The 23,493-nt window shown below is 64.2% G+C and overlaps 1 protein-coding gene across 3 annotated transcripts in view; it reads left to right on the forward strand.

Moving 5' to 3' along the window:
• The window catches only part of INPP5A (inositol polyphosphate-5-phosphatase A), a 159,025-nt gene that overhangs the window by 37,025 nt on the left and 98,507 nt on the right, over positions 1–23,493 (forward strand). For 2 of the 3 annotated variants that reach the window (XM_025467712.3, XM_025467713.1), the window contains exon 2: positions 6,576–6,617. In XM_025467712.3, the coding sequence (XP_025323497.1) occupies positions 6,576–6,617 (42 nt within the window). Of the gene's footprint in view, positions 1–6,575; positions 6,618–18,801; positions 18,916–23,493 lie in introns of all 3 variants that reach the window. The other variant, XM_035707959.2, reaches the window with a different exon arrangement.

Consider the following 23,493-nt stretch of genomic DNA (forward strand, 5'->3'; position numbering starts at 1 on the left):
CTCGGGGACGACACAGGTCTCTCCAGCATCCGACAGGACTGGCGTCCCTGGGCCGACATTCCGGGCCACGCGGGCCTTTCTCTCATGTGCTCGTGCACGTGGCTCGGGGACACGTGGGTGTGCGGTGTCCCTCCCTCGCCGTGGGGCTGGCTTCCTGGGACAGACCGTGGGGTTGATGCGTGTCTGTTGGTGGCCGTGCGGCTCAGCAGGGAGCCCGGCCGCGTCCTGTGGGGCGGCTTTTGGTTCAAATGCAACTAATTCAGTGGATGAACGTTTTCTGTTTCATCCTGTGTCCGTTGGCTTTTCAGGGGTTTGTGCTTCGTCTGAGTAGTCAGGTCTGTTGGCGCATGTTCGCGGCCTCTCGTTGCTCTTTCCAGGTCTGTGTTGGTGACTTCCCTTGATTCCCTTGGTCCCTTGTGTCCTTGACTTCTCGATCGTTCTGCCCAGGGTTTATCAGTTTTATCCCCGTGTGTTGAAGAGCCTGCGTGGGCACCCGGCTCCCACCTGGGTGGGGGCGCTTCCCTGTCATGCTCACAGGCCTCCTTCTTCAGACACCCCCAGGCCCTGCAGTTCTGGGACTTCCCGTCACCTCCCGGGGCTCGTGTTTACCCCCAGGAGCCACGTAGAGTTGGCCTCTGTCTCGGGCCACACACGGTGGGGGAGGCGGCGCCGCGGTCGCCTGCTCAGCCTTCGTGGGGATCACAGCCCGGGACGAGCTGCGTGGCCCTGAAACCCGGCCTCTGCCTCCGCGTGTGGATGAGCCGTGGCGCGTGGGAGTGTGGAAGGCCTGGCCGCAGGGAGTGCCGGAGGGGCCCCGGGCGAGGACAGGGCGCTGCGGCTGCGTCGCTGTGCGGAGGCCGGGCGGTGACCCTCCGCGGGACGCGCGCCGTGCCTGCTGCTCAGCTGCGGCCTGTGGGTTTCTCGTCCCTTGAAAGTGAGGGCAGCGGGGTGCATGCGGGGCTCACGTCCTTGCGGGCAAGCAGGGTGGGTCGCCCCCAACTCCGTACCCTGCCACGGCAGCGTGCGGCCGCGTCTGCTGCTCAGGTGCTCAGTGTCACGCCGTGGGCCGTGGGCCGCTTGGCTGAGAGCCACGTGGGCGGCCGCCAGTCATCTGCTCCGCCCGGGTGCACTGCTTGCGGTTGCAGATTCAGCCTCCGTCGTGCGTGGGCCCCAACCCCGTCCCGGGAACGGCGACAGCGTGGGGAGTGGCCGGGCGGCCCTGCCTCAGCTGCCAGGCCTGCGGTCACGGCGAGCATCACCACGGTCGGCCCTCCCCGCGGCCCCTGCTCCCGGAGAACAAAGGGTGCCTTCGCTCGCCTGGCGCGCCCGCTGTGTGGCCAGGCCCAGCTGGCCAGCTCTCGCCCGGGGACGGGGCGACCGTCTTGCCGACGTGTCCGCGGACTTGGAGGCCTTTTCTGGATTCCTCGGGCGGGGTCCTGCTGGCGGTGACTTTCCCATCAGACCTTTGAAGACGTGCTGGGTGTGGAAGGTCAGCCGTGGGTGTGTGGCCGCTGGCGCCCGCTCCCCGGTCAGCCTGGCATCCGTCCCTTCGCGCCCAGTTGCGGCTGCGGGGAGCGTGTTGTCTGCCTTGGGAATGGGGTGTAGACTCCGAGTCGGGGTGTGCTTTGCCACGTGAACCTGACAGTCGAGTGTGGAGCTCGGGATGCGGAGTCTACACCTGCTGGCGCTGGCGGGGGTGTGGGCCGCCCTCCCTGTGGGCCGGGGGTCGCCTCTGCCGGGGCTCGCGCTCGTTCCTGGTGCCATTGCCTGTGGTCACCTCGACGGTGCTGCGCTAAACAGGGTTTCTCCCTGGGCGGCCTCCGATGGCTTCTCGGCGAGGGGGGCCGTCGAGGTTGCGTCTTGATTTCACATCCTGCTCTAAGTTCTTTCACGTTCCCCGTAGTTTGCGGACCCTGCGCCTTCCCCGTCGTGGGGCCTCAGGCTCTTCTCTGTCGTTGTAGTGTCTGCGGCGGCGGCAGTGACGGCGTCTCGGTCCCGGGCTCGGGGGCGCGTGCAGCCTGCGGCCCTCAGCCGTCGCCCTTGAACAAGTCGCACAAGGCGAGGAGACGTGTCACCCAGAAAGCCTGGATTCGAGCTGTGCTGTAAACTGACCCGTGACAGGAGGATGAACATAAACCCGGATTTGTTATTGAACAAAAAAACAAAAAAACACCAGAAACACCCGTGAACGAAGGCAACGTTGAGAGCCGTGTATCTGAGCACCTACGTGAGCCACGTATTTGGTCACCGCGGTGTTTGAGGGCGGGCGGTCAGCACACAGACCGGCCGCTCCGTAGCCCTTGGGGACCGGGTTCCACGGCCTGCGCGGCGCGTCGTAGGACAGCGGGTTCACCACGGGCGCGCTAGAGCCTCCTTCCCCGTGGACCTGACCACGCAATAAAGTCTGGATGCAGAGAAACGTTTACCGCGACACTTACTTTGTTACCTTGCACACAGCACACGCCGGATTCTGACGCTGACTCGGTGCCCGTGTCCTGCGCCGTGGGCACAGTCCCGCTCTCCCGCCCCGCGGGGACGTCGGCCCTCCCAGGCGCCTTCCCGGCGGGCCAGAGATGCGCTATGTCCTCGCCGCCGTGGGAGGGGGGCAGCTGCCTCCGCGGGCCCCAGCCGAGCGCCCTCCGCTCCCGCCCGTGCCCCGCCCACCTGATGCCCCGCCCAGCTGATCTCGGGGTTTGCCTACCTCCGTGGACCCTTCCAGCTCATCACTAATGTGCCCGATCGGGGGGAGCCACACCTTACGGTTTTCCCGGGCGCCATGCCCAGGGAGGGTCCCCTGGGCACACAGGCGGGGCGCTTGCCGGCGCTGCAGGCCTCGGCGGGCACTTCCCGGCTCGCCAGAGCTTGGCCCCTAATGGTTGCAGACTCTCCCTGGAGAACTTGCATTTGTTTCTTCTCCATCTTTTCTTCATGTAAATCCACAATTTTGACCTGTGTGGTTTTCCTTTTTGCTGAACTTTTTACACACATTACCCTTGGGGCAGGTCTGCTGGTGAGGAGTTTCCTGTCCTGTGTGTCTGAGAACATCTTCGTTTCTCCTTCGCTTTTGGGAGATCCTTTTGCTAGAAGCAGAGTCCTGGGTGGGCCCCTCAGCCCCGGTGGCCCTCCTGCCTGCCTGCCTGTCAGAAGGTGCTGGCCCCTGGCCCCTCTGTTTCTCCCCCCTTCCCGATGCTCTGTTGCTGGGGTTCTGCAGGGGGAGCATCGGGTGCCTGCAAGGAGGTTTTCCGGGATTTACGCCACCGCGCGGTGCCCCAGCGTCCTGGACCTGTGGCTCGGGCTCGTCGTTCATCCTGAAGAATCCTCCCGTTGGGGCCTCACGAGCGCTGGCCACGCGGTCTTCTCGGGCCCTCGTCGTGTGACAGTGTCCGTGGGCTCTTGGACGCTCTGTAGCTTCTCCAGTGTTTCTCTGCATCTTTGTTGTGGGGGTTTGTGTGACGGTCTTCGGGCTCCCCGGTCGTTACCGCAGCCGCGTCCAGTGTGTTGAGCCACTCAGGGCTTCCTCGTTTCGGCTGCGGTGTCTTTGATTTTAGTATTTCCTTTGGAGTCTAGAGTTCCCGTCACACTGCCTGTGCGGCTCCTCCGTCCTGTGCCCCCCGTTCCCATCACAGCCCGTGCTGCACTCTAATTCCCTTCCTGACAGTTCCGGAGTCTGGGTCATGGCAGAGTCTGATGCCCTTTGTCTGTACACAGGTATCTCTGCCTTGCCTCTGGGCCGTGTTTCCTGCGTGCTGTGGCTGTGGTGTCGGGGTCCTCGTGCTTGTGTTTGGGGCTCCCTGAGGACCCCTCAGCCCTCTTGTGCTGGCACCTGCCGTCGCGGCACCGGTGCCCTGTTGCCGTCGGAGGGGGGGAGCGCTCTGCAGCCTGTGGCTAAATCTCAGACCCTTGGTGCGCCTTGTCCCTGTCCTGGGTGCCCCACGCGTGTTTTTCAGCTCCCCCTTGCCCGTCCTTCCGTGCGGTAGACAGGCGGGTTGGGGGAAGCACCCTTTCCAGGGGTGGGCTCGGGCGCCCGTGAGGTCTCTTCCCAGCAAGATGGACCTGGGTGTGTTTCTCCAGGCTCCTCCTCCCGTCCCCCGGCCGGAGCCGAGAGGGCATCTTTCTCCAGGGATCCTTCTCTCACATAGACACTGAGTACCTGCTAAGTCCCGGCAGGTAAACCCACCCAGACCTGGGAGCCTCCTCGCATTGTGGTCCTGAGCAGCTTCTCATCATTCTTTAGTTTTGGGTGTCTGTACTGACGGCCGTCGGTGGGACAGGGGTGGCCCCTAGGTTTCTGTCCTTTTTTTTTCTTTTTAAAGATTTTATTTATCCATGAGAGACCCAGAGAGAGAGGCAGAGACCCAGGCAGAGGGAGAAGCAGGCTCCATGCAGGGAGCCTGATGTGGGACTCGATCCCAGGACCCCGGGGTCACACCCTGAGCCAAAAGCAGGTGCTCATCCCCTGAGCCCCCGGGGCGTCCCGGTTTCTGCCCTGTTGCACATGCCGTGTTCATCACGTCTGTACGTCAGTATTACATTCGCTTCATTGTGGGACCTAGAAGCTTCCCTCTTTTTCCTCCCGAGCTGGGTTTCTGCAGCCGTGTGACTGCTCAGGGTTAAGCGACAGTAGAAACTCAGGCCCTCAGTCACACCAGCCACATCTCAGGTGCAGACCTGGCACGCTCTGTCCCCACGGACGGTTCTGCTCCATGGTGCCGAGCCCGTGTCGGTGGAGACGTGTAATCCGCACCGTCCAGCCCTGGGGCCTGCAGCTTCCAAGCCGGCGTGCGCGTGTGCGCGTGTGCACACGGTGGGGGCACGTGTGAGTCGTTGCTCTTGGTCTGGCCTGTTGGTAGCAGCTTTTCATGCAGTAAAGTTAGCAGCTGTCACGGCGCGGCTCCTGCCCCGCAGGCTCGGCCGCTCTCGTCTTGCCCGCGAGTGGCTTCCCTGGTCGTCCCTTGCCTCTTCCTGTTGCTTGCGGTGACCAGTGTTATTGGAGGGGTTGTCACGGCGTCCTGAGCACCTCGTTGTTTGTCTCTGGCTTAAGCTTTTAAGATTAAGTTAGAAAATGGGAGAGTAAGGCGGGCGATTGCCAGCTCGGAGGAGAGGAGCAAGAGGAAGAGGAGGGAGCAGGGGGCCCGCCCCCCGCCGCGCCTGACCTGGTGCTCTCCACAGTCCCCGCGGGACCTCGGGGGCGGGGGCAGGGCTGTGCCAGGCCACGGTCAGGCCACAGGCCGGGCCGCTGGCGCTTCTCCCTCACTCAGGGCCGTGAAAGGCGGCGGTCACGGGTGTGCCTAGGCACCTCCCCAGAGGGGCAGCTCTGCCCCCCGCTCCTCTGCTCCTGCGGGACTGGGCCGGGGTCGGGCAGGGCTGTGGTCCCGCTGTCCTGCGGCCGTTCGTTGGCCACCCCGCCCCGTCCCGGCCGTGGCGCCTGCCCGCGGTGTCGCTGCTCCACGCGGCGGGGGCGTGGCCTCACGGGGCGCTGCAGCCACCGGGCTCGTCCATTGCCCGGCACTCCTGTCACCCCATGGAGGGCTGGTGGCCCCTCACTTCCGCGGCCCCCGCAACAGTCCGCTTCCCCCTGTGGACTGTCCAAGCGTCGAGTTTGAGGCTCCCCCACGTTGGGGCAGGTGTCCCTGCTTTGTTCCCTTCAAGGTGGAGTGACGTCCTTCTGTGGGCGGATGTTTGGGCCACTCCCACCTCTTGTGACTCCCACCGGTGCCTCTGGCAGTGGTGGCACCTGTCTCTGGGGACAGGTGTCCTCAGGATCCCGTGCACACTCCACCCGCCCGTTCGGGACCCGCTGGACTGTTTTCCTCAGTGGCCGTGGGCCACCCATTGCTCCACCCCACACCTGTCTTCTCCCTTTTGGTTTCAGGGTCCCAGGGCTGTGCCGTGGCCCCGTGGCCCAGTCTGTACACCGACGCCCCGCGATGCGCTGCCCCTTGCCCTGGCGGCTCGTTCGGCCCAGCCCACCCGGTCTTTGTCTTTTGGGGCAGCTTCCCCCTCACTCCTCCGCAGGGAAGACGGGGTCCGGGTGGCTTGCTGAGTCGGGGGGGCTGCCGGCCTGGGCCCAGCCCCCTGAGCTTGGTCCTGGGGGAGGCAGGCCCACACCTGCTGCAGCCCGGGCACCGCCTCTGCTCCCCCGGTGGCCTGCAGGCCCTCGCTCCCCAGCCCGGCTTCTTCCCGCCGGGACCTCGTGGGCAGTTCCGTCTTCCCGTGTATCAGGATGCGGGCAGCCAGCACCTGCTTGGGGGGCCGGCCGCGGGTTGCCATGACTTTGGGTCGTGGGGGCGTCGTGGGGGCAGAAGCTCAGTCCCCGTGGGGACGGGTGTGGACACCGGGCGCTGCGGGCCTGCCTGTCGCCTGGAGAGCTGCGTCTGCGGGGCGGCCTGCACGTGGTCCCCCCACGCGGAGCTGGGGCCTCTCCTGGGCACCGGGAGGGTCCCCCCCGGACTGTGCTCCCCGCTGACGCCCCCAGTGAGGCCTGCAAGGGCCTGATGAAGACCATTAGCTTCTGCTCGTGGCTCTCTGGGGCTGTGCCAATGGTCTGACTGTCTTTTTTTCTTCTTAATTTATAGCCAGAAAACCTACAGAAGAACTGGCTTCGGGAGTTCTATCAGGTAAGAAGTACTTGTGACAGCAGCTCTCTCAGATGAAGTATTTACGTCGTGAGTATTTTATTTCTGTGGGAACCGTGTTCTGTCCGAGTCGTGCGTGGCTGTGATGGGCGTCCCGTTCCCCTCAGAGGCTCCTGCTCAGATTCCCCGCTTGGGCCAGGATTCAGAGGGGGAGGCCACCGGAAGCTGCTGGGGACATGAGGATGCCTGTGGGGAGCACACAGCTGGCACGGCCGCCAGAGGGGCCATGATGGGGTCTGGGCAGAAAGCGGGGGAGCCCGGGCCAGGGGAGGTGGCCCAGGCACAGGCTCCAGGGGACGCGTCACAGGCACGAGGGGCCAGACTCCAGCCCTGGGTGTGGAGCGGGTATTGGTGGGACCCCCGGTGTGTGGTGATTCCTGTGCCGGATGCTGGGGGCGGGTTTGGAGCAGCAGACGGTGAGGATGACGGGTGCCGTAGGGCTGAGCATGTGACACGTGGGGGGCCCCCGGGTGGGGGTCGGAGAGGCCGCTCTGAGGCAGGATGCTCGGGGACTTCTGTGGGTGAGGGGAGCCCAGCGGCCTGGCACCAGCTTGGCTGGGGCAGTGGCTGACTGGCCCACCAGGAGGTGAGGGCCGGTAGCCCAGAGGGCAGCTAGGAGCAGGATGGCACAGGTGGGGCCCCGGGGGAGGGGCGGCTGGGGCTCGGCCCGCTGCCCTCCTGCAGCTCTGTGAGCCAGTGCCGCGCTCTGTGAGCAGGAGCCGCAGGAGGTACCGCCGATGGCCCTGGGCCTCCCTCCCTCCTGGCCTCAGAGTCCGCGGGCTGAGGGGCTGCGAGGCTGCAGGGCTGGCCCAGCAGTGGGTCCCTTGGGCGTGGGCTGCGTCCGGCCAGCTCCATGCAAGGTCCTGGCTCGGGGTGGGGGTGGCCTGAGCACGGGCCAGTGGGCTGCTCTAGGTCCCGCTGCCCACGCTGGGGGTGGAGGGCGGCCGGGTGGTGGGTCAGCGGGTGCTGAGCCATCCTCTACATGCTCAGGGTGCAGTGGCAGCGGGTGGCTGATCCTGCTCCCACGCTGGAGGGAAGAGCCTCGGGCGGGCCTTTTCATCCTGGCGTCCAGCGACGCGTGTCCCCCTGGGTGCTTGGAGGTGGGGTCCTTCCCTCAGCCATCCCACATGTGTTGTCACCAGGTGCTGTGCTTGGTTCTTGGAGGGAAGGCAGATCCCTGGGACATCTGGAATGCTCTGGAGGGAGCGTCCCGTGGGATAGACGGGTGGGAGGCTGTCGGGAGGTCAGCCCTTCGTCCTCTAACACTCTGCCCCGCCCAGGGCTTCCCGGTGCGGCTCCAGGTAGGAGGCCGGCCTCAGGGGCAGGACAGGCCCTGGGGTCCCCTCCAGCCTGCTCTCCGGGCTCCTGGGTCTGTGTCAGTTTGGCTGGAGCAGCTGCCACGTGAAGCTACAGCTCCTCTTTGTTTTTCAGAGGCAGGTCCTAGGGCTGGGGGTGGGGGGGCCATGGGGTGGACCTGGAGCTGCGAGGAGCAGGTAGGTGTAGGAGGGCGAGCGCGGCTGTCCTGGCTCCGCTGCAGGTGGGTCCCTGGTGAGGGGCCCTGTGGGGGCCCCGCCCGACAGCCCCGGGCTGAACTGCAGTGCACACCCCGACCGTTCCCCTTCCTACTCTGCTTATGATGCGGTTGCCGGGACGTGCGAGTGAGTCCAGAGCTGGGCAGTGTGGTCTCTGGACGCTGACCCCGGACGACCGCGGACCTCAGGACTGTCGCCCTCCCTGAGCCTCCTCGCTGCACACGAGCCCAGAGGGCGGGGGCCAGGGTGCCCCTCAGGCTGTCAGCAGAGCCGCGGGTGCTGCTCCGGGTCCTGCTCGGAGCGTCGAGCCATTGCCGGGAGGGCTCGTGCGTGAGGGTCGTGCTGGTGCCCGTGAGCGCTTCCTGCTTTGTTGGCGGGAGTCTCTTCAGAAGGAGAAGTTCCAGCGACACTTAGGGAATTTTCTGCGACGATTGTAAGTAAGGGCTTAACACCAGCGCCCTGACACGGTGGGCTGAGCTGGTCGGTGAGTGATCGGCCAGCCGCCCGCAGCTCCGCAGAGGGAGCGGGTCCTGCCTGCCGGACTCGGGAAGGAGGGCGTCGGGGCCCAGGGCCACTGCCTTTTTCAAAAATGTTTAATCCTGGAGTTCCTACGTGCAGTTACTTTGTTTTTTTCAGAGTAGCCTTTGATGGGCTGCTTGTATAAACACAGGAACTGAATATGACATTCATGCCTTTAAACCTTTGGATTAATTTTTGCTTTCTCTGTAATCCTCATTTGCCATAAAAATGCAGGGAGGAGAAAATATTGCTGGGGTTTCCATCCTTCATCCTGACGAGCCCCTGGTGCTTTGGGCATCCAGGACTTTCACCTGTTGGGTCCTGGATGTGGCCGTGGCACCAGAGGGGGTGCACTGTCTGGCGTCACCCCAGCTGGCTGCCCTACGCCTCTCCCCATCCAGCCTCCCTGAGCACCCTGGGCTGGTCACACGCACGTCCCCGTTGTTGGGGTGCGCTGGCCCCAAGTACAGGCCAGTCCTGCTCTCCTCCTCTGGAGCAGCCCCAGGCCTTCCGAGCCCCCTGCTCGGTCTGCCCAGAACCTCCCCCGGGGCTGGCCACATCCCTGTTCTCTCTCTGGGCTGCACGGTGCTCCCTGAAACCAGCTCAGGTCGGTGGCTGTCCTGCTCCCGGCCCCCCAGGGGAGACCCAGGGTCCATATGTGGCTTCTGCTCTGTCCTCTGACACGCCAGGTATTCCGGGTCCCCACTTCCCCACCTCCCACCCCTGGGCCCCCAGCCCCCAGCTCCGGTCGTGGGCCCGGCCACCCCCCACCCTCCAGGTCACTCTTGGCCTCCCCCACACACTCGTGCTCCCAGGATTCATCGTCACCGCCTGAACTTGCAGCCTGTCTGTCGGGTGCTTATTTACCTCTGCCCCTGGGAAGGCAGGCTCTGCACCTGCCGCGGGCCGGATCCTCATGGCCCCCACGGTCCTGTGCTGAAGCAGGTGTGTGAGGCGGGGCCTTGGGAGGAGACTAGGGTTGGAAGAGGTCATGAGGCCTGCCCGTGACGGCATCTCTGCCCCTGCTAGGAGAGGGAGAGGCCACAGCCAGGGCGGTCAGACACCCTGCCCTCGGGAGGGCCTGGGGTGGTGCCGGGAAGGGAGCGGCCTGCCTGGAGCTGGGGGTGCAGGCCCCTGCTGGCGGGGTGCTCAGGAAGGCGCTTGAGGAGCCGTGGCCACACCTGGGCTGTCCTGCTGCCCGGGTCACCCTGGACTCTCCGGACCACGGGGGAGGCTGCTGGGAGCTCAAGCTGGACCTTCCTTGCTCTGTGATGGTGGCGTGTCTGTGAGTCGCTCCGGGGCCAGGTTGCCGCCCCGCTTGCTGCCTCTCCTGAGCATCAGGGCTGTGTCTGGTGCGTGGTGTGCGTTCAGCACTTCTTTCTCGGGTAACAGTCCGGGGCAGTTGTACAAAGCAGAACGGATGAATCAGTCGGCTCCCCCTGCCCCGTTGCGCCCGTGGTTCCACGCTCATGCCCGGTGCGCCTCGCTGGCTGTGTGCCCGGCGCAGGGCACCTTCCCTGGCACGTTGCAGATACATGTATTTGGACAGCTTGCTCTCTTCTCCGGTAAGCTGGGAAGTCTTCCTGTGTCACCGAGCGCACACCCTTGTCTTCTTGGCTCCACAGTGTTTCATTAGCCGGACAGGCCATCGCTTTTCAAGTCATTGTTCCGTTGAAGGATTTCTAGGTTGTTCGGAGTTCATTGTGATGTGTGGATACATTTTAAAACAGATAGGCTGTCTCTCGTGCAAATATAAGTTGAGCAAGTATTGAAGATTCTAAAAATTGTGGTAATAAGTATTTATTATTAGCCAGACAAGTAGGTTAAGTAGCACATTATGCCTGCTGCGCACAAGACTCCGCAGAGCAAACCCGGATTCTCCCAGCAGCGGATTTGCCCTCAAAGGCAGGTAATCCGTTCTCCCCTCCAGACGCTGTGCTCTTGCGGCCGCACGTCATTGCGTCGTTCTTAAGTTTTAGAATTCACGGAATCGTAAAACAGCTCAGCGATTAGTAAGGAAGAGATGACTCAAATCAGGGAGCTCAGCTTTTCCTGACAGCAGCGGTAAAAGGAACGTGATGAGCAACACCTGCTTCCAGGTCACCTGGAGGAACGGGCAGGAAGCCTCCCCTCCCTCCTTTTCTTTTTTTTTTTTTATAAAGATTTTATTTATTTATTCATGATAGTCACAGAGAGAGAGAGAGAGAGAGGCAGAGACACAGGCAGAGGGAGAAGCAGGCTCCATGCACCGGGAGCCCGATGTGGGATTCGATCCTGGGTCTCCAGGATCGCGCCCTGGGCCGAAGGCAGGCGCCAAACCGCTGCGCCACCCAGGGATTCCCCCCTCCCTCCTTAAAATAGAAACGTCTGTGAAACTGTGGTTTTTAAACCTCAGACCTTAGGCCAGGCCAGGCGGTGACCACGGGGAGGGTCAGAGCTGCCTTGAGGCCTCCCCACCTGCCTCCAGGGGTGGGGGCGCCTGGATGGGCACCCAGCGAGGTTGGGGGTACGGTCACTGTGTACCCCCCATCGAAGGTTAGCAGGCGGCAAGGATGCAGGAAAACAGGCCCTAAGGAGGAGAAAACCAGTCGGGAGTGTGGCTGGAGGACTATTAGTTTTACCATCTTGGAGAACCTGCTTTGGGTTTCATTACGTCTGTTGTTTTTGTTTTTTCATCCACTGATTTCTGATTTCTTTTTATTTTATTTCTTCATCTAATTTTTTTTTTAAGATTTTATTTATTCATGAGAGACACACACACACAGAGAGGCAGAGACACAGGCAGAGGGAGAAGCAGGCTCCACGCAGGGAGTCTGACATGGCACTCGATCCCGGGTCCCCAGGATCAGGCCCTGGGCTGAAGGCGGTGCTGAACCGCTGAGCCACCCGGGCTGCCCTCTACATCTAATTTTTGAAGGTAGAAGACAAAATCACCAATTTCAGAAATCCGACAGGGGCATCATCCCTAAAAATCCTGTAGATGTTAAAGAAACAGACGAGAAGGGAGTATCATAAGCAACTTTATGCTAATAAATTTATCTTTTATATGAAAGGAACATATTGGTAAATAAGTCCAGCTTCAAAGCTTACGGTCAAGAAGTGAATTCAGTAGCTCTCTTTCTGTTAAATTAAAATTAAAATTTGCCCAGCTCTTCGCAACAAAGAACTCCAGGACCGTGTGGCTTCCCCGGTCAGTTCCGTCACATGTTTGAGCAGGAAACAATCACAGTTGTTCAGAAACTTCCAGGAGGCGCTGCTGCCTCCTCTTCCTGCGACGCCAGTCCCAACACCACGGCAGGCGGAGGCTTTAGTCCTGAGAAGTACACGCACCACGTCGCCCACACGCGCGAAGGAGAAAACGCTGACTTCCACCGTGTGGACCGGTGCACGCGACCCCGTCACACGCGTACGCGTGCCGCATAAACACTACGTATCAGAGGGCAGCGCATCGTCAGCAAATGGAGATCGGAAATCAATCAATAAAATCTGCGTCGACAGATTAATGAAGAAAAGCCAACAATCATCTCCATATACGCAGACAAAGCATCTGGCAAAATTCTAGAACCATTTCTGATGAGAAGTCTCAGGAAACGAAGAAGTGAGGGACCTGTCCCGGGTTGTGGGGGTCTTCAGCCCGCGCCAGCGCTGGCGGCCCCCTCCCGCTCCCTGTGGCCCCGGGGGTCCTGGCAGGTGCAGACAGACAAGGAGAGGAAAGGAAAGGAAGGAACAAAACCGCGTGTGTGGGTGAAGGTGCGAGGGGCTGCTGGGGCGCCATGGGGAGTCCGCGGAGGCCTTGCTAATGTGAGCCCAGGTGTTCAGTCGGCAGCACACGGGGCTGAGTGGAAGCATCTCCCTCCTGTTCGCTGTGCACAGTGGGACAGGTCGCATGTGACCCTGACGGTCGTGCTGGAGCGAGGGACGAGGCCGGGGCGTGGCAGGGGCGCGCCGAGACCCGTGACCTGCGTGCAAGGGAGAGACAGAGAGGCCCGGTTCGTGGCATGGGGACGCCATGGTGCCAGCACGTGGCCCCCACCGGCTGAGGTCCCGTGTGGTGCCCTTCCCCGTGACGCCTCCGCCTGCTGTTTGGTAGAAGCCTGCAAGACACATCTGCAGCTACCTGGGAGGACAAGGGAACGAGGTCCGCCAGGAGGTTAGGGACTCACACGGTCTCATCTGAGGATTTACTGTAAAGTCGTAGCAGTGGGGACGGTGTTCTGTGTCGGGACAGAGCTACACATCAGTGGAGCCGAAGAGGGACCCAGAGACCCGGGAGCACGGCAGGCAGGGGACGAGGGCTGACTGCAGTTCGTGAGGGGACGGGACGTGTGTTCCGCAGACGGTGCTGGGAAATTGGTGTCCGTCTGTCCACCTGCAGATGCAGAATTTCTGTACTTGGCACCCCACACGGAGATTAAAGTAAGCTGCGGACCTAAATACAAAACTTAAAATCATAGAAGTTCTAGAAGAAATCTTAGGAGAAAACCCTTGTGATCCTGAATTAGGCAGCGATGTCTTAGACACACCGAAAGCATCATTCATAAGAGAAAAAAATGGAGGAATTAGGATTTATCATAATTAGGAACTGGCCAAACCCCAGAGCTGCTTGTCAGCTGGAAGAAGTGGGAGTCACGGCGAGTGGCAAGACTCCGCTCAGGGAGCAGGCTCAGGGCTGGGGCTGGGGCTCGGGCACCAGGGTTCCCACGACACGGCCCAGGCCCTCTGCCCTCTGGCCCTCGGTGAGGTCGCTCGTGGAGGCCATCGGCTGCAGCAGCTGGTTGGGAGAAGCTGGGTGTGGGGCGAGCAGACGGGGACGGACACGGTCGGGATACGGACGGTCCGCGTGCCCGGGGGCTGCGTTGCTGGTGCAGTGGAGACCCTCGCCATTGCTGTCCTGTGGGTCACGTGCCCTGTGGACCCGCAGTTCCCGCTCCGGGGAGGGCGCTCCGGGGAGGGCCTCGGGCCTGGGTGAGCGCTGCTCTAGAAGGCACTCTCAGATCCAGAGCTGATGACAGGCCTCACCTCCTGAGGACGTTTCTTTGTGAACGTCTGTGGACACAGCCTGCAGCTCAGACCCTCGCGCCACCCCTCCGGGGCCTGAGGACCACGAAGGCCTAAGGAGGGACAGAGTCGCTGCTCTCACGTGCCAGCACCCTGCGTGGCCTTTGGGCCCTGGCCGCCGGCCGCTGTGCACCGTGGACGCCAGTGCCCGCCGGACCGCGGTGAGCTGAGCGGGCCCTGCTGCCCGGCCTGTCCCCCATGTGCAGGGAGCGCTGGGGAGGGGGACGAGCCACATCGTGTCTTCTCTGGGTGCACGGGGCGGCGCTTCGGAGTTCCCGATGGCTGAAGGGGTCACTGAGGAAAGGGCGATGGAGCTGACTCTGTAAAGGTGCGGTCTTGAGAAACTTCATGAAGAAGTCTTACAAACTGAGAAGAATGTGTAAAACTCGAGCAGAAGCGTGACCAGAGTGCGTCTTGCAGGATCGAGCCCATGAGAGCACGTGGTCCCAGTTGTCTGGGAGCCACAGTGGAACAGGACGGAGGAGGAGCTGAAACGGCTTCAGTAACGTGTCCCACCCCTCACCCCGTGCGGTCCTGGGACACCTCCCACCTGTCCTTCCGTGCCGCCCGCTGTACTCCACCCCCTCGGCACGTCGCGATGTGCCTGGGTGCGTTTTGAGCGGCACCGTGGCAGACGCAGAGGACAGACGCTGCAAGCTGCCCCTTGTCACCTCCACAGCCGCTGACCACGACGGAGGCCCCTGTGGCCACCGGCACCCACAGACGCCTGCAGGTTGGCCGTACATGCGGGGACCAGAGTCGCTCTGACCCCCAGCCCTGTGCCCTCTCCCCTCCCAGGTGGGCCAGGGAGCGCAGGCCCTCGCCTCCACAGGCCCATCGCTGCACTGCCGGGCCCGCCTCTCAGCCTCAGGCCCACGGAAGGTGGTCTGGCACCCGTGGCGACTGCAGTGACCTGGGAGGGAGCTCACGGCGCCGTGCCCTTGCGGGCCCTGGCGGCGGTGCAGGCAACACTTGGCTGCGGATCCAGGTGATGGGGGAGTTCGTGCTCCGATGCACCTGCGTTTCCTCCGTCTCAAGGGCTCGTCTGGAGCCGGCCCTGGGCTAAGCCGTGGGTGCTTGCCGCCAGCCGCAGCCCAGCGGAGCCTCTGCCGTGGCCCCACTCTACAGATGAGGAAACTGAGGCGTGCAGGGGTCAGGAGATGTGCCCAAGGCTGTGCAGCCACAGGATGGGGGCCCCAGCCTCTGCGAGGCCAATGGCCCAGCTGGCCCCTGAGGGGGGAGCCCTGGGGCGAGAGGCGGTGGTGCCAGGGGCGGGGGTCCAGCGTCAGGGCGGCCTTGGAAGGGGCTTGGGCGTGGCTTCCTGGCAGCAGGCAGGGGCGGGGGGGCTGCAGGCGGGGGGCTCAGGAGGGAACTGGGGCCTCGGGGTCGAGGGGGCCTCCTGCTGCAGGGCGGGCGGCAGATGTGGGCACGTGAGGAGGGAGGAAGGAGGAGGGCGGTGGGCCCAGGAGGAGAGGGGAGTCTGCTGTGCCCTGGGTCAGATCCGGGGTTCCCCGTGGGGTTGGTGGTAACTCCTGTGGGGCTGGAAGTGAGTCCTTCGGGCTCCGTGTGGGTGGACGTCGCCGGGCTCTGGAGGGACGGGCTGGGAGTTCAGGCCAGGCCGATTCCCTGGGGGGACTGGGGAGGTGGAGGGGTCAGAGGGCAGCTGAGGGGAAGGCCAGGGCCAGGTGTGGGCCCTGGGATCACAAGAAGGGGCCGTGTGGGTGTGCGTGGTGGGTGGGCGTTGGGCACGGGCCTTCTGGAAGTGTGGGTGTCTTGGGCCGGGGCCCCCGCCGGCCCTGTGGTCAGCCCGAAGCAGGTGGGAGGCCTCACCGTATGGGCTAGGGCCCCGGCGTGGTCCTGCTCCCCCTCCCTTGGGGAAAAGTGCTGCTTAAGTGAAAATCCACCCGTGCCGGGAGAGCTTTGATGTCCCGGAGCAGCAAGTTGTGTTAAAATGGAGCCAGGGTGCGCGTTGCTGGTCTGTAACAGGTGCGGCCTCCTGCTCACCCGCATACGTGCACGCACACCGCGCAGCTTGGTGGCCCGTCCAGCCTCCGGGAGCCGCAGCTTCGGCGTTCGCCGTCGGCTGTGCGCACGGCAGGGCCGGACCCATCCTGGACGCCGAGCGGGGGCCCGGCTTCACGCTGGCCCCGAAGAGCCCTCGCCACCGCCGCCGGCCGCTGGGGCCACGGAAGCTTGTGGCCTTCCGCGCGCTGGCCCGTGGGGAGATGGGCTGCTAGCGGCCGGGCGGCGGTCGCGGGGTGTGGACTGTGGGCGGGCGTCCCCGGGGCCGCGGGCAGCGGAGTGTGGGCTCCCTCCAGGGGGCGGGCCTCCACCTCCAGCCTCCAGCCTCCAGCCTCGCCCGCCCGGCGCGGCCCGGAGCCTGGGGAGGGCGACCCCGGCCTGCAGAGTGGAGGCCCGGCTGCCCCGGCCCGGGTGGGCAGAGCGTCTCCCAGATGAGTGTGTTCTCGCAGCCGGCGTGTAAAGAGCAGTAGCTCTTCTCTCGAGAAATTCCTTTGTCCCCTTTCCGCGCCTTATCTTGGCTCCCAGGCTTCCAGGGCCTGTGTGCAGGACGTAATTCCTTTTTAGGTCACTCCGCTGCTCCTCTCTGCAGAAAGCCTAACAAGGCCTGGCTGCTGCTATTTTTAGCGCTGCCTCCTGGCGCGGAGGGGCCGGTGCGCTGGGCGCTGGGCGCTGGGCGCGGCCGCCTCCCTGCTTGGTGGGCGAGGCCACCTCCGGAGGCCACCTGCACGGGGCCGAGGCTGCCCTGTGTGCTGGGGCGTCCTCCACTTTCTGGCCCACGTTTCCAATTCCCTCTTTTCCAGAATATTTTTCTTGATCCTCTGATGAAAGAACCGTGTATTTTTATCAGAAGGTGTTTTGTTGTTGCTGTGTTTTGTTTTGTAGAACTTTGGTGACGTGCATATGCACTTTGGGCGGTGACTTGCTCGCTGTCCCAGGTGAGGACACACCAGCGTCCCCGTCGGGCAGGACCCAGCTGAGTGAAGGCCCGGGGCCTGGAGACCACCTGCCCCCGGGTCATGCCCTGAGACGTTTCCCACCAGAAGAGGCCTGCGCTGCCCCACACGTCCCCCGCGGTGCAGGGCTTTTCTGTCCATCCTCAGGGTGTCCCTGTCGTCGGCCCGGAGGGGAATCCGTGCCCAGGGTCACCGTGGTCCCGAGCCCTCCCCAAGGGCTGGGGAACGACCAGAGCTCTCCCAGCGCCTCCGCCACACTGATCCATGCAATGCATCGAGATCCCGCCACCCGTCGGCTTGTGCTGAGGGCCTGGGCCCAGTGTCCTCACCAACGGCTCTCGGTGACTGTCCAAGACAGGCTGCCCAGGAAATGGACACCCAGGTGGCCCAGGGCGCCGGGCACGGGGTCTCCGCCAGGCAGGACGGAGCAGGACCCCTCCGGCGGATGTGCCTCCTGCAGAGCCCACGCCGCCACCCCGCCTGCCCCCCGCCTGCCCCCGCCAGCTGTGCAAGCCCTCTGCTCTCAGGCCCCGGCTGCTCCGTGCAGCGTCACTGACCATCTGGTTCTGTTAACCTGTGACCCCGTAAATGATACAAAACCAGAGAGGACAGCTGCCCCACACTCACTGCGCCCTGGTTACTTCACGGCGTCTTACTCCTGGGATCTGGGCTATTAGTGTCTGCAGGAGGGGAGAGACTGTGGCCGCATGTCGCTGAGCATCTCCCAAACTCCAGGTCCAGGGCCATCCCGTCAGGAGCTCAGCGGGGGCTTAGAGGGCAGTGCTGTCGTGGAAACGGGTCAGTTCAACCAGTTGGGGCTCTGCCCCCGAGAGCCAGTTGTCAGGCCTCCCAGCACACCTGCCGGGCAGCTGCTGGCCCAGACCCTAGGACACCTGTCCCCCCGGGCGGCAGTTCCTGGGATGCGTCAGAAACCGGACAGGTGCTTTCTGTCTGGTGAGGACATCTCAGAGGGGTGGCACCTGGCTGCAGGGTGTGGTTGGGTAAGTGTGCACGATGGACGGCGTGCACTGGCATCGTCCACGCGGGGTGAGCACAGCCCCTTGCCGGATGCCCCCCACCCGTGCGACTCAGGGGGCTGTCCGGGCGAGCTGACAGTTGCCCCACACAGCTTCACTCAGCTTCAAAGGAAACATTTTCCTTAGCAAAAATTTTCACAGCGTGTCACTAAAATGATCATTTTCTAATGAGCTATTTTGAATTTTTCCCCACGTGCCGTAATTAAATCTGTCTTCACACAAAGTCCTTAGTTGGTGTGTCTGCTTTGAGTGACACGGCGACGGGTCCCACACCCTGCGCACAGGCACCTGCCCTCCCCTGGGCGCTGCAGGCAGATTTGCAGCGGAGGATGCCGGCACGAGCTGTGGGGTCCTGCCGTGAAGGAACCGGGGAGATGGGACACCAGAGGTCACCTCGCCCTCGTCCCTCAGGCCCCCTGCCCAGCTCCGGAGTCCAGGGGGCGGGCAGCTGAGCCCCGCTTCCTCCGACTCAGACGATGAATGTGTTGAACACACTTTATAAGTGATGAATTTAAAACGTGTGTGAAGTAGAGGGACCAGGACGACGTCCCTCGGTCCCCACTACCCTCGCTCGTGGTTTCCAGCTCCCGCCGGTCCTGCTGTGGTCGTGCCCCCGCCCCCCGTCACTTGGAGCAAAGTCCAGGCAGCATGACGTCAGATGTCAGCGCGTCTGCGTGTGTCTCTGGAGGGACAGAGCACCCTCCACGTCGCGGTGCCCCCTACAAAGATTGGCAGGAGCTCCGTCACGTCCTGAGCGTCGGGTCTGTGTTCAGGTGTCCCCCATTGTCCCCTGATTCATGAGGACTTCCTGTCCCGCGGCGCATCACTGGGTAGAAACAAACATGTTTTCATGACTGTATGGAGGTGTAAGTGGCATAGAGTGGGCCTCGCGTGCTCGAAGCGGGTGGTGCGGCACGTCCTGTCCACCCTGGAGGCTCGTGTGCCACACGGTTCCTGCAGGCTGGAGTGGCCGCTCCGGGGCCCCGTGCCAGGTGGCCACTGGTTTGCTTTCCGTCCCCTGCTATCCATGGGTTTGCATTTCTAGGTTTCCGTGTCGGTGGAATCACACGGGATGGCCTTGCTTGTGGGCTGCCCTCGCCGGTGCACTCCACGTGCCCTGTCTCGGGAGTCCCGGAGACCCAGCCATGACCGCCCTGCAGTGCGTACAGAGGACTGCGTGCAGCCGTCACCCGGGCTCTTGTTACGTCAGGGTGCTTGGCTGTGTCACTTGGTCTTGTGTGTGTGCCCGTGTGTGTGCATGAATATGCACGCACATGTGTGTGGGTGTGGGTGTGCACGCACGCATGTGCTGGTATGTGTACACGTGTGGGCACGTATGCACGCGTGTGCTCATGTGGGTGTGGCTGGGTGCATGTGGGTTTGCACATGCATGTGCTCGTATGTGTGCATGGCTGTAAATGTGCACTTGTGTTTGCACGTGCACACGTGTGGGCTCATGGGTGGCTGTGTGCATGCATGCACGTGTGTGTGTGTACACATGTGCTGTTGTCTACACTGACACCTTGGAGCTATTGCCGTGTAGACGCCATGGCCTCCCAAGCTGAGAGCATTGGCGTGGCTCTCTCCACGGAAAACGTCTGCCCGCATGTGCTCCGGGCGGAATTCCCTAGATTTCTGTCTAAAAGTCGTTTTCTGAGCCTTTGAGGTTTGAAGGACCCTTAGCAGGTGTGTGAGTCCTTGGCTCACACTTGATCCAAGGGATCAAGGTTTGCAGAGCGGCCGTCCCGTTGCCCCCTTGGTTCCTGTGTGGTTCTGACCCTCGGTTTTCCTCGCCGACCTGTGACCTGGAGGCCTGGAGGTCGCCCCTGCGAGGTCACCTCGCTCTGCGGGGATGTTGGGGGGGCTGTGGGGTACACCTCAGGTCTCTGTGTTCTGGGGTTGCCTCGGATTAGGATTGTAAGGGTTAGTTCTGATCTGGTGGGTCCTCCCGCAGGGACTGCGGACTCTCCCCTCCCCTCCGCACTGGTCCGCCTCCCTCTGCCCGTCCCCCCCGCCCATTGCAGCTTGACCTGTCAGTAGAGCCTCCCTCCCTTGGTACTTTGTTCTCTGTTCCTCTTTTCTGTGAAGATTTTGTCTTTTTTCCATTTCTCTTCTGAGGGTAATGCCATCTTTCTTTTTTTGTTTTTGGCCCATTTCTGGTTTGTTTTGTGTTTCTGATTCCAGGTGTTCCTCCCATTGTCAGATGGGGTCTGGGTGGATTCAGCTCTGTCGCTGCGGGGGCTGCGGGACGCCTGTCCTTGGGCAGGAGCTGGAGCAGGCCTGTGCGAGTCCCGGCCCGACAGCACCCCCTTCTGCCCGCCCGGCGAGGTGCAGGCTCCGCGGGGCTCCCCACCCTTCCGGCCTGTGAGCCCGGCTCCCCCTTGCCTCCCTTTCTGCGGGTCCGCAGCGGCCCGGGGCTGCCTCCCCTCGCGTGTGTCCCTTCTCTGGCGGCCCCGTCCCTCTGGGCCACGTGCCCTGCGGCCTCTGCTGCTGGGGCCGTGGGGTCGCTGCAGAGACCGTCGCTGTCAGGGAAGGTCACACAGATAAAGTCAAGTCACAGGAGCCATTGTCTTGGCTGTTTATTTAAACTTACAATCAGTTAAAGTTTAGTTTCAAATATGAATTTAATTTGGAAGGTGGCTGTGTTTTCCGTCCGGCACACATCGAGCCGAGGCCTCTCCTGGCCCAGAAGCGCGGCTCGGTCAGGGCGCGGCCCTGTGCACTAGCCGTCGCGCCTGGAGACCAGGGGGCGCAGGGGCCGCACTGTGGGCAGGAGAGGCGCCTCCTGAGGAGCCGGGCAGGGTGCGGCCCCGGGACACAGCGCCGGGCGTTTGGGTGTCAGACCCGGAGCCAAGTGCGGGCGCAGGAGGCGGAGAGGCGGAGAGCCGGAGGGTGGCTGCCCGGCTGCCGGCTGGGGTGCGTCAAGGTGGGCTCGCAGGTGCCGGGGCGGAGGTGGAAGGCCTGAGACCCCACGGCCCCATCCTGAGTGCCCCGCACCCTCGTGAGTTTGAGGCTGCAGCCAACCCCACAGCGAGGCGTAGGGTCGGGACCAGTGCTCCCCGGACATGTCACAGCCACGCTGAGGCCCTGTCGCCTGGGACAGGTGCACGCGGCGTGGCAGCCCGGCCGTGCTGGAGAGGGGGAGTCCCCAGGGAGCGAGGTCAAGCAGCCAGGCCCTGCCCAGAGCGGCGGGGGGAGGCAGAGGGGGCGGAAGGATGGTCAGGATGCTCCCCGGAGAGCGTGAGCTGCTGTGGGACGGACGGCTGGACGGCGTCAGGGCAGGGACTCGAGCCTGGCTTTTGGGGTTCTGGCCTGGGCCTTCCCTTGAGGGCCTGTGCTCAGAGCGCCTGCAGCGCACCTGGGCTCCTCGGGACCCCGCGTCCTTGGGCGGGCGGCAGGGCCTGGGGAGGGGTGGCCAGGGCAGCTCCCGGGACCCTGCACGCCCTGCCCTCCCCGCCGCCGGCCTCAGCCCCCACGGGGGGCCTGCCCTATATCCCGAGCACCCTTCAGAACCCATCTGGGCTGACGAGGCCTCCCGGGGGGTGTGGTGCGTGGAGAGGCGGCCCCCCGGGTCGGAACGAGGGGAAAGCAGGGAACGTTCCCTTCATCAGCGTCCTTAGCCGGTGCCGAGGGCTTTGCTAACCCGTGGGCTTTGGAGACCGTGACCAGGGCTGCCCCGGATCATGACCCCCTGGTCCGGCTCACGGTCGAGGCTCGGCCTGGCGGGGTGGGGCGCCTGTGGGTGGAGGGGCAGCTGGGGGCCGGTGCCCGTGGACGCCCCCGCTGCCCTCTGCACGCCCCGAAGCACCTGCTGCTCGAGTCCATCCCACCAGTGCCTTTCAGAGCCCGTGGCCCCCGTGGTGGGCCTGTCAGGGACGTGTCCAGAGCCCCTGGTGCCTGCAGACATCTTCCCTTCCGGATCCGGGGTGGTGGGGGCGAGTGGAGGCCGCTTGTCCAGGCAGAGCGCTGCGGGGTGGCTGGGGTCCCGGGGCGGCCGTCAGGGTAGGGGGCCTGCACGGCGGCTCTGTTGTCCAGGAGGCCTGGTCCGTGGTCGGAAGTCCGTGGGCAGTTCTGGAGCCTGACGCAGGCCTCGGCCACCGTGGCAGCCCAAGACCGACACGGCGTCGGGCGTCGCAGGGCCGCGCGGCCAGCACGTTCTCTGCCGCCCGCCCCAGGAGTCGCCTGTTCTGAGAAGGTTTGTGTTGCCCCAGGCCCGGCCGAGCAGACTGGCCGCCTGGGGAAGGCCCGGCGTGCGCTAAGGAGGGGTGCGCTGGCGGGGCGGGCCCAGAGCACGGGTACGGGCTGTCACTCCTCAGTCAGGTGATGCCGGGGAGCGGGGAGCGGGAGCGCTGAGGGCCTGGCCCTGCCCCTGCCATCCTGGGTCCCGTGGTCCCCCCCAGCCCTGGCCCCACCCCCGTCCCCCCCCAGCCCTGAGGCCCTGTCCTGGGTCCCCTGGTCCCACCCCCGAGCCCTGGGGCCTGGGTTGTGGCCTGTTCGTGGCCCAGGGGAGGACAAGGGGGCTGCGCCGCTGGGCGCCTGCTGGTGGACGGAGGGGCAGCCGCTGCCTGCGGAGCCTCCCGGCCGCGCTGTGGGCCGCGTGTCCCCTGACATGTGCCGTGCGTCCCTGGTGCCCGTAGCCTCCGTCCCGCGTAGCGCCCTCCTCCTCCTCCCGTGCTCTGGGCCCGGCTCAGTCCTAGAAGCAGCTGCTGTCCACTGGGGCTGCACACACCAGTCTGGCCGCCAGACCCCGCAGGAGACCGCGTCCGAGGCTGGGATCCAGGTGACCTCACAGACGTGTGCAGGGGTGCCCCTGGGGTGCTGTGTTTGGGGAAGGGGAACTTAGGTGTTGGGGAGAGAGGAGGAGCCGCACGACACCCAGAAGACGACCCTGGCAGCCACGGGCATGTGCACTTAGTGCGACGGGTGCCGGGGACGGGGAACGGGCCCCCGCACCCCTGCCCTACTGCCCTCGGCCCTCTGGTTCCCGTGGTCCCCGCGGCCCTTGCCCCTGCCCCAAGCCCAGGCTTAGTGGCCTGGCCGCCTCATGGGCCCAGGAGTGACACGCTGTCCCCGGGCCCAGGAGAGCGGGGTGGCTGTGCCCCGTCGCTGCCGTGAGCGCGTGCCGTGGTCGCCCCGAGACTCCAGCGTGGGTCGGTGCCGGGGAGCTGGAGCCCCTGTGCTGGGCTGGGCTGGGGCGTGGCTGCAGGGCTTCCGGACAGTGACCACACTTCCTGACGGCGTCGCCGGGCAGCTCAGGAAACCGTTCCGTCGGGGATGTTTGCTCGTGTTGTCCGGTAACAAAGGCCCGGGGCGGGTCCGCAGCTCGCCGAGCCCTGGCGCCAGAGGATGCCGTGGCTGCCGCGCAGCCGCCCCCAGGCCCTGCGTCCTCTGGCTGCAGGGCAGTGGCTCTGTGGCCGTGCCACCTCCGCTGCCGCGTGGCCCTGGGCCTGGAGGCAGTCCTGCTGGCGGCCGCGTGCCCCGCGGGGACATGGACGCTGGGCGCCTGCCCCCTGGCGATGTCAGGAGCCGGTGCGCACACTGCGCATGGGGCAGCACCAGCCCCGGGCGAGCACGCCGTCCGCTTGGCTTTCTCTGGGCAGCTTAGAAGCGTGTGCGTGCCCACACGTGCACACGTGCTTACATGCACATACACGCCCATGCGTGCGGTGTTTGCACACACACTCGGCATGGGTGCCAGCTGGGCTTGCAGCCGCCGTGGAGGATGTGCCCCGGTGTC

This window comes from Canis lupus, chromosome 28 (genome assembly GCF_003254725.2).
Source record: "Canis lupus dingo isolate Sandy chromosome 28, ASM325472v2, whole genome shotgun sequence".
Classification (NCBI taxonomy): domain Eukaryota; kingdom Metazoa; phylum Chordata; class Mammalia; order Carnivora; family Canidae; genus Canis; species Canis lupus.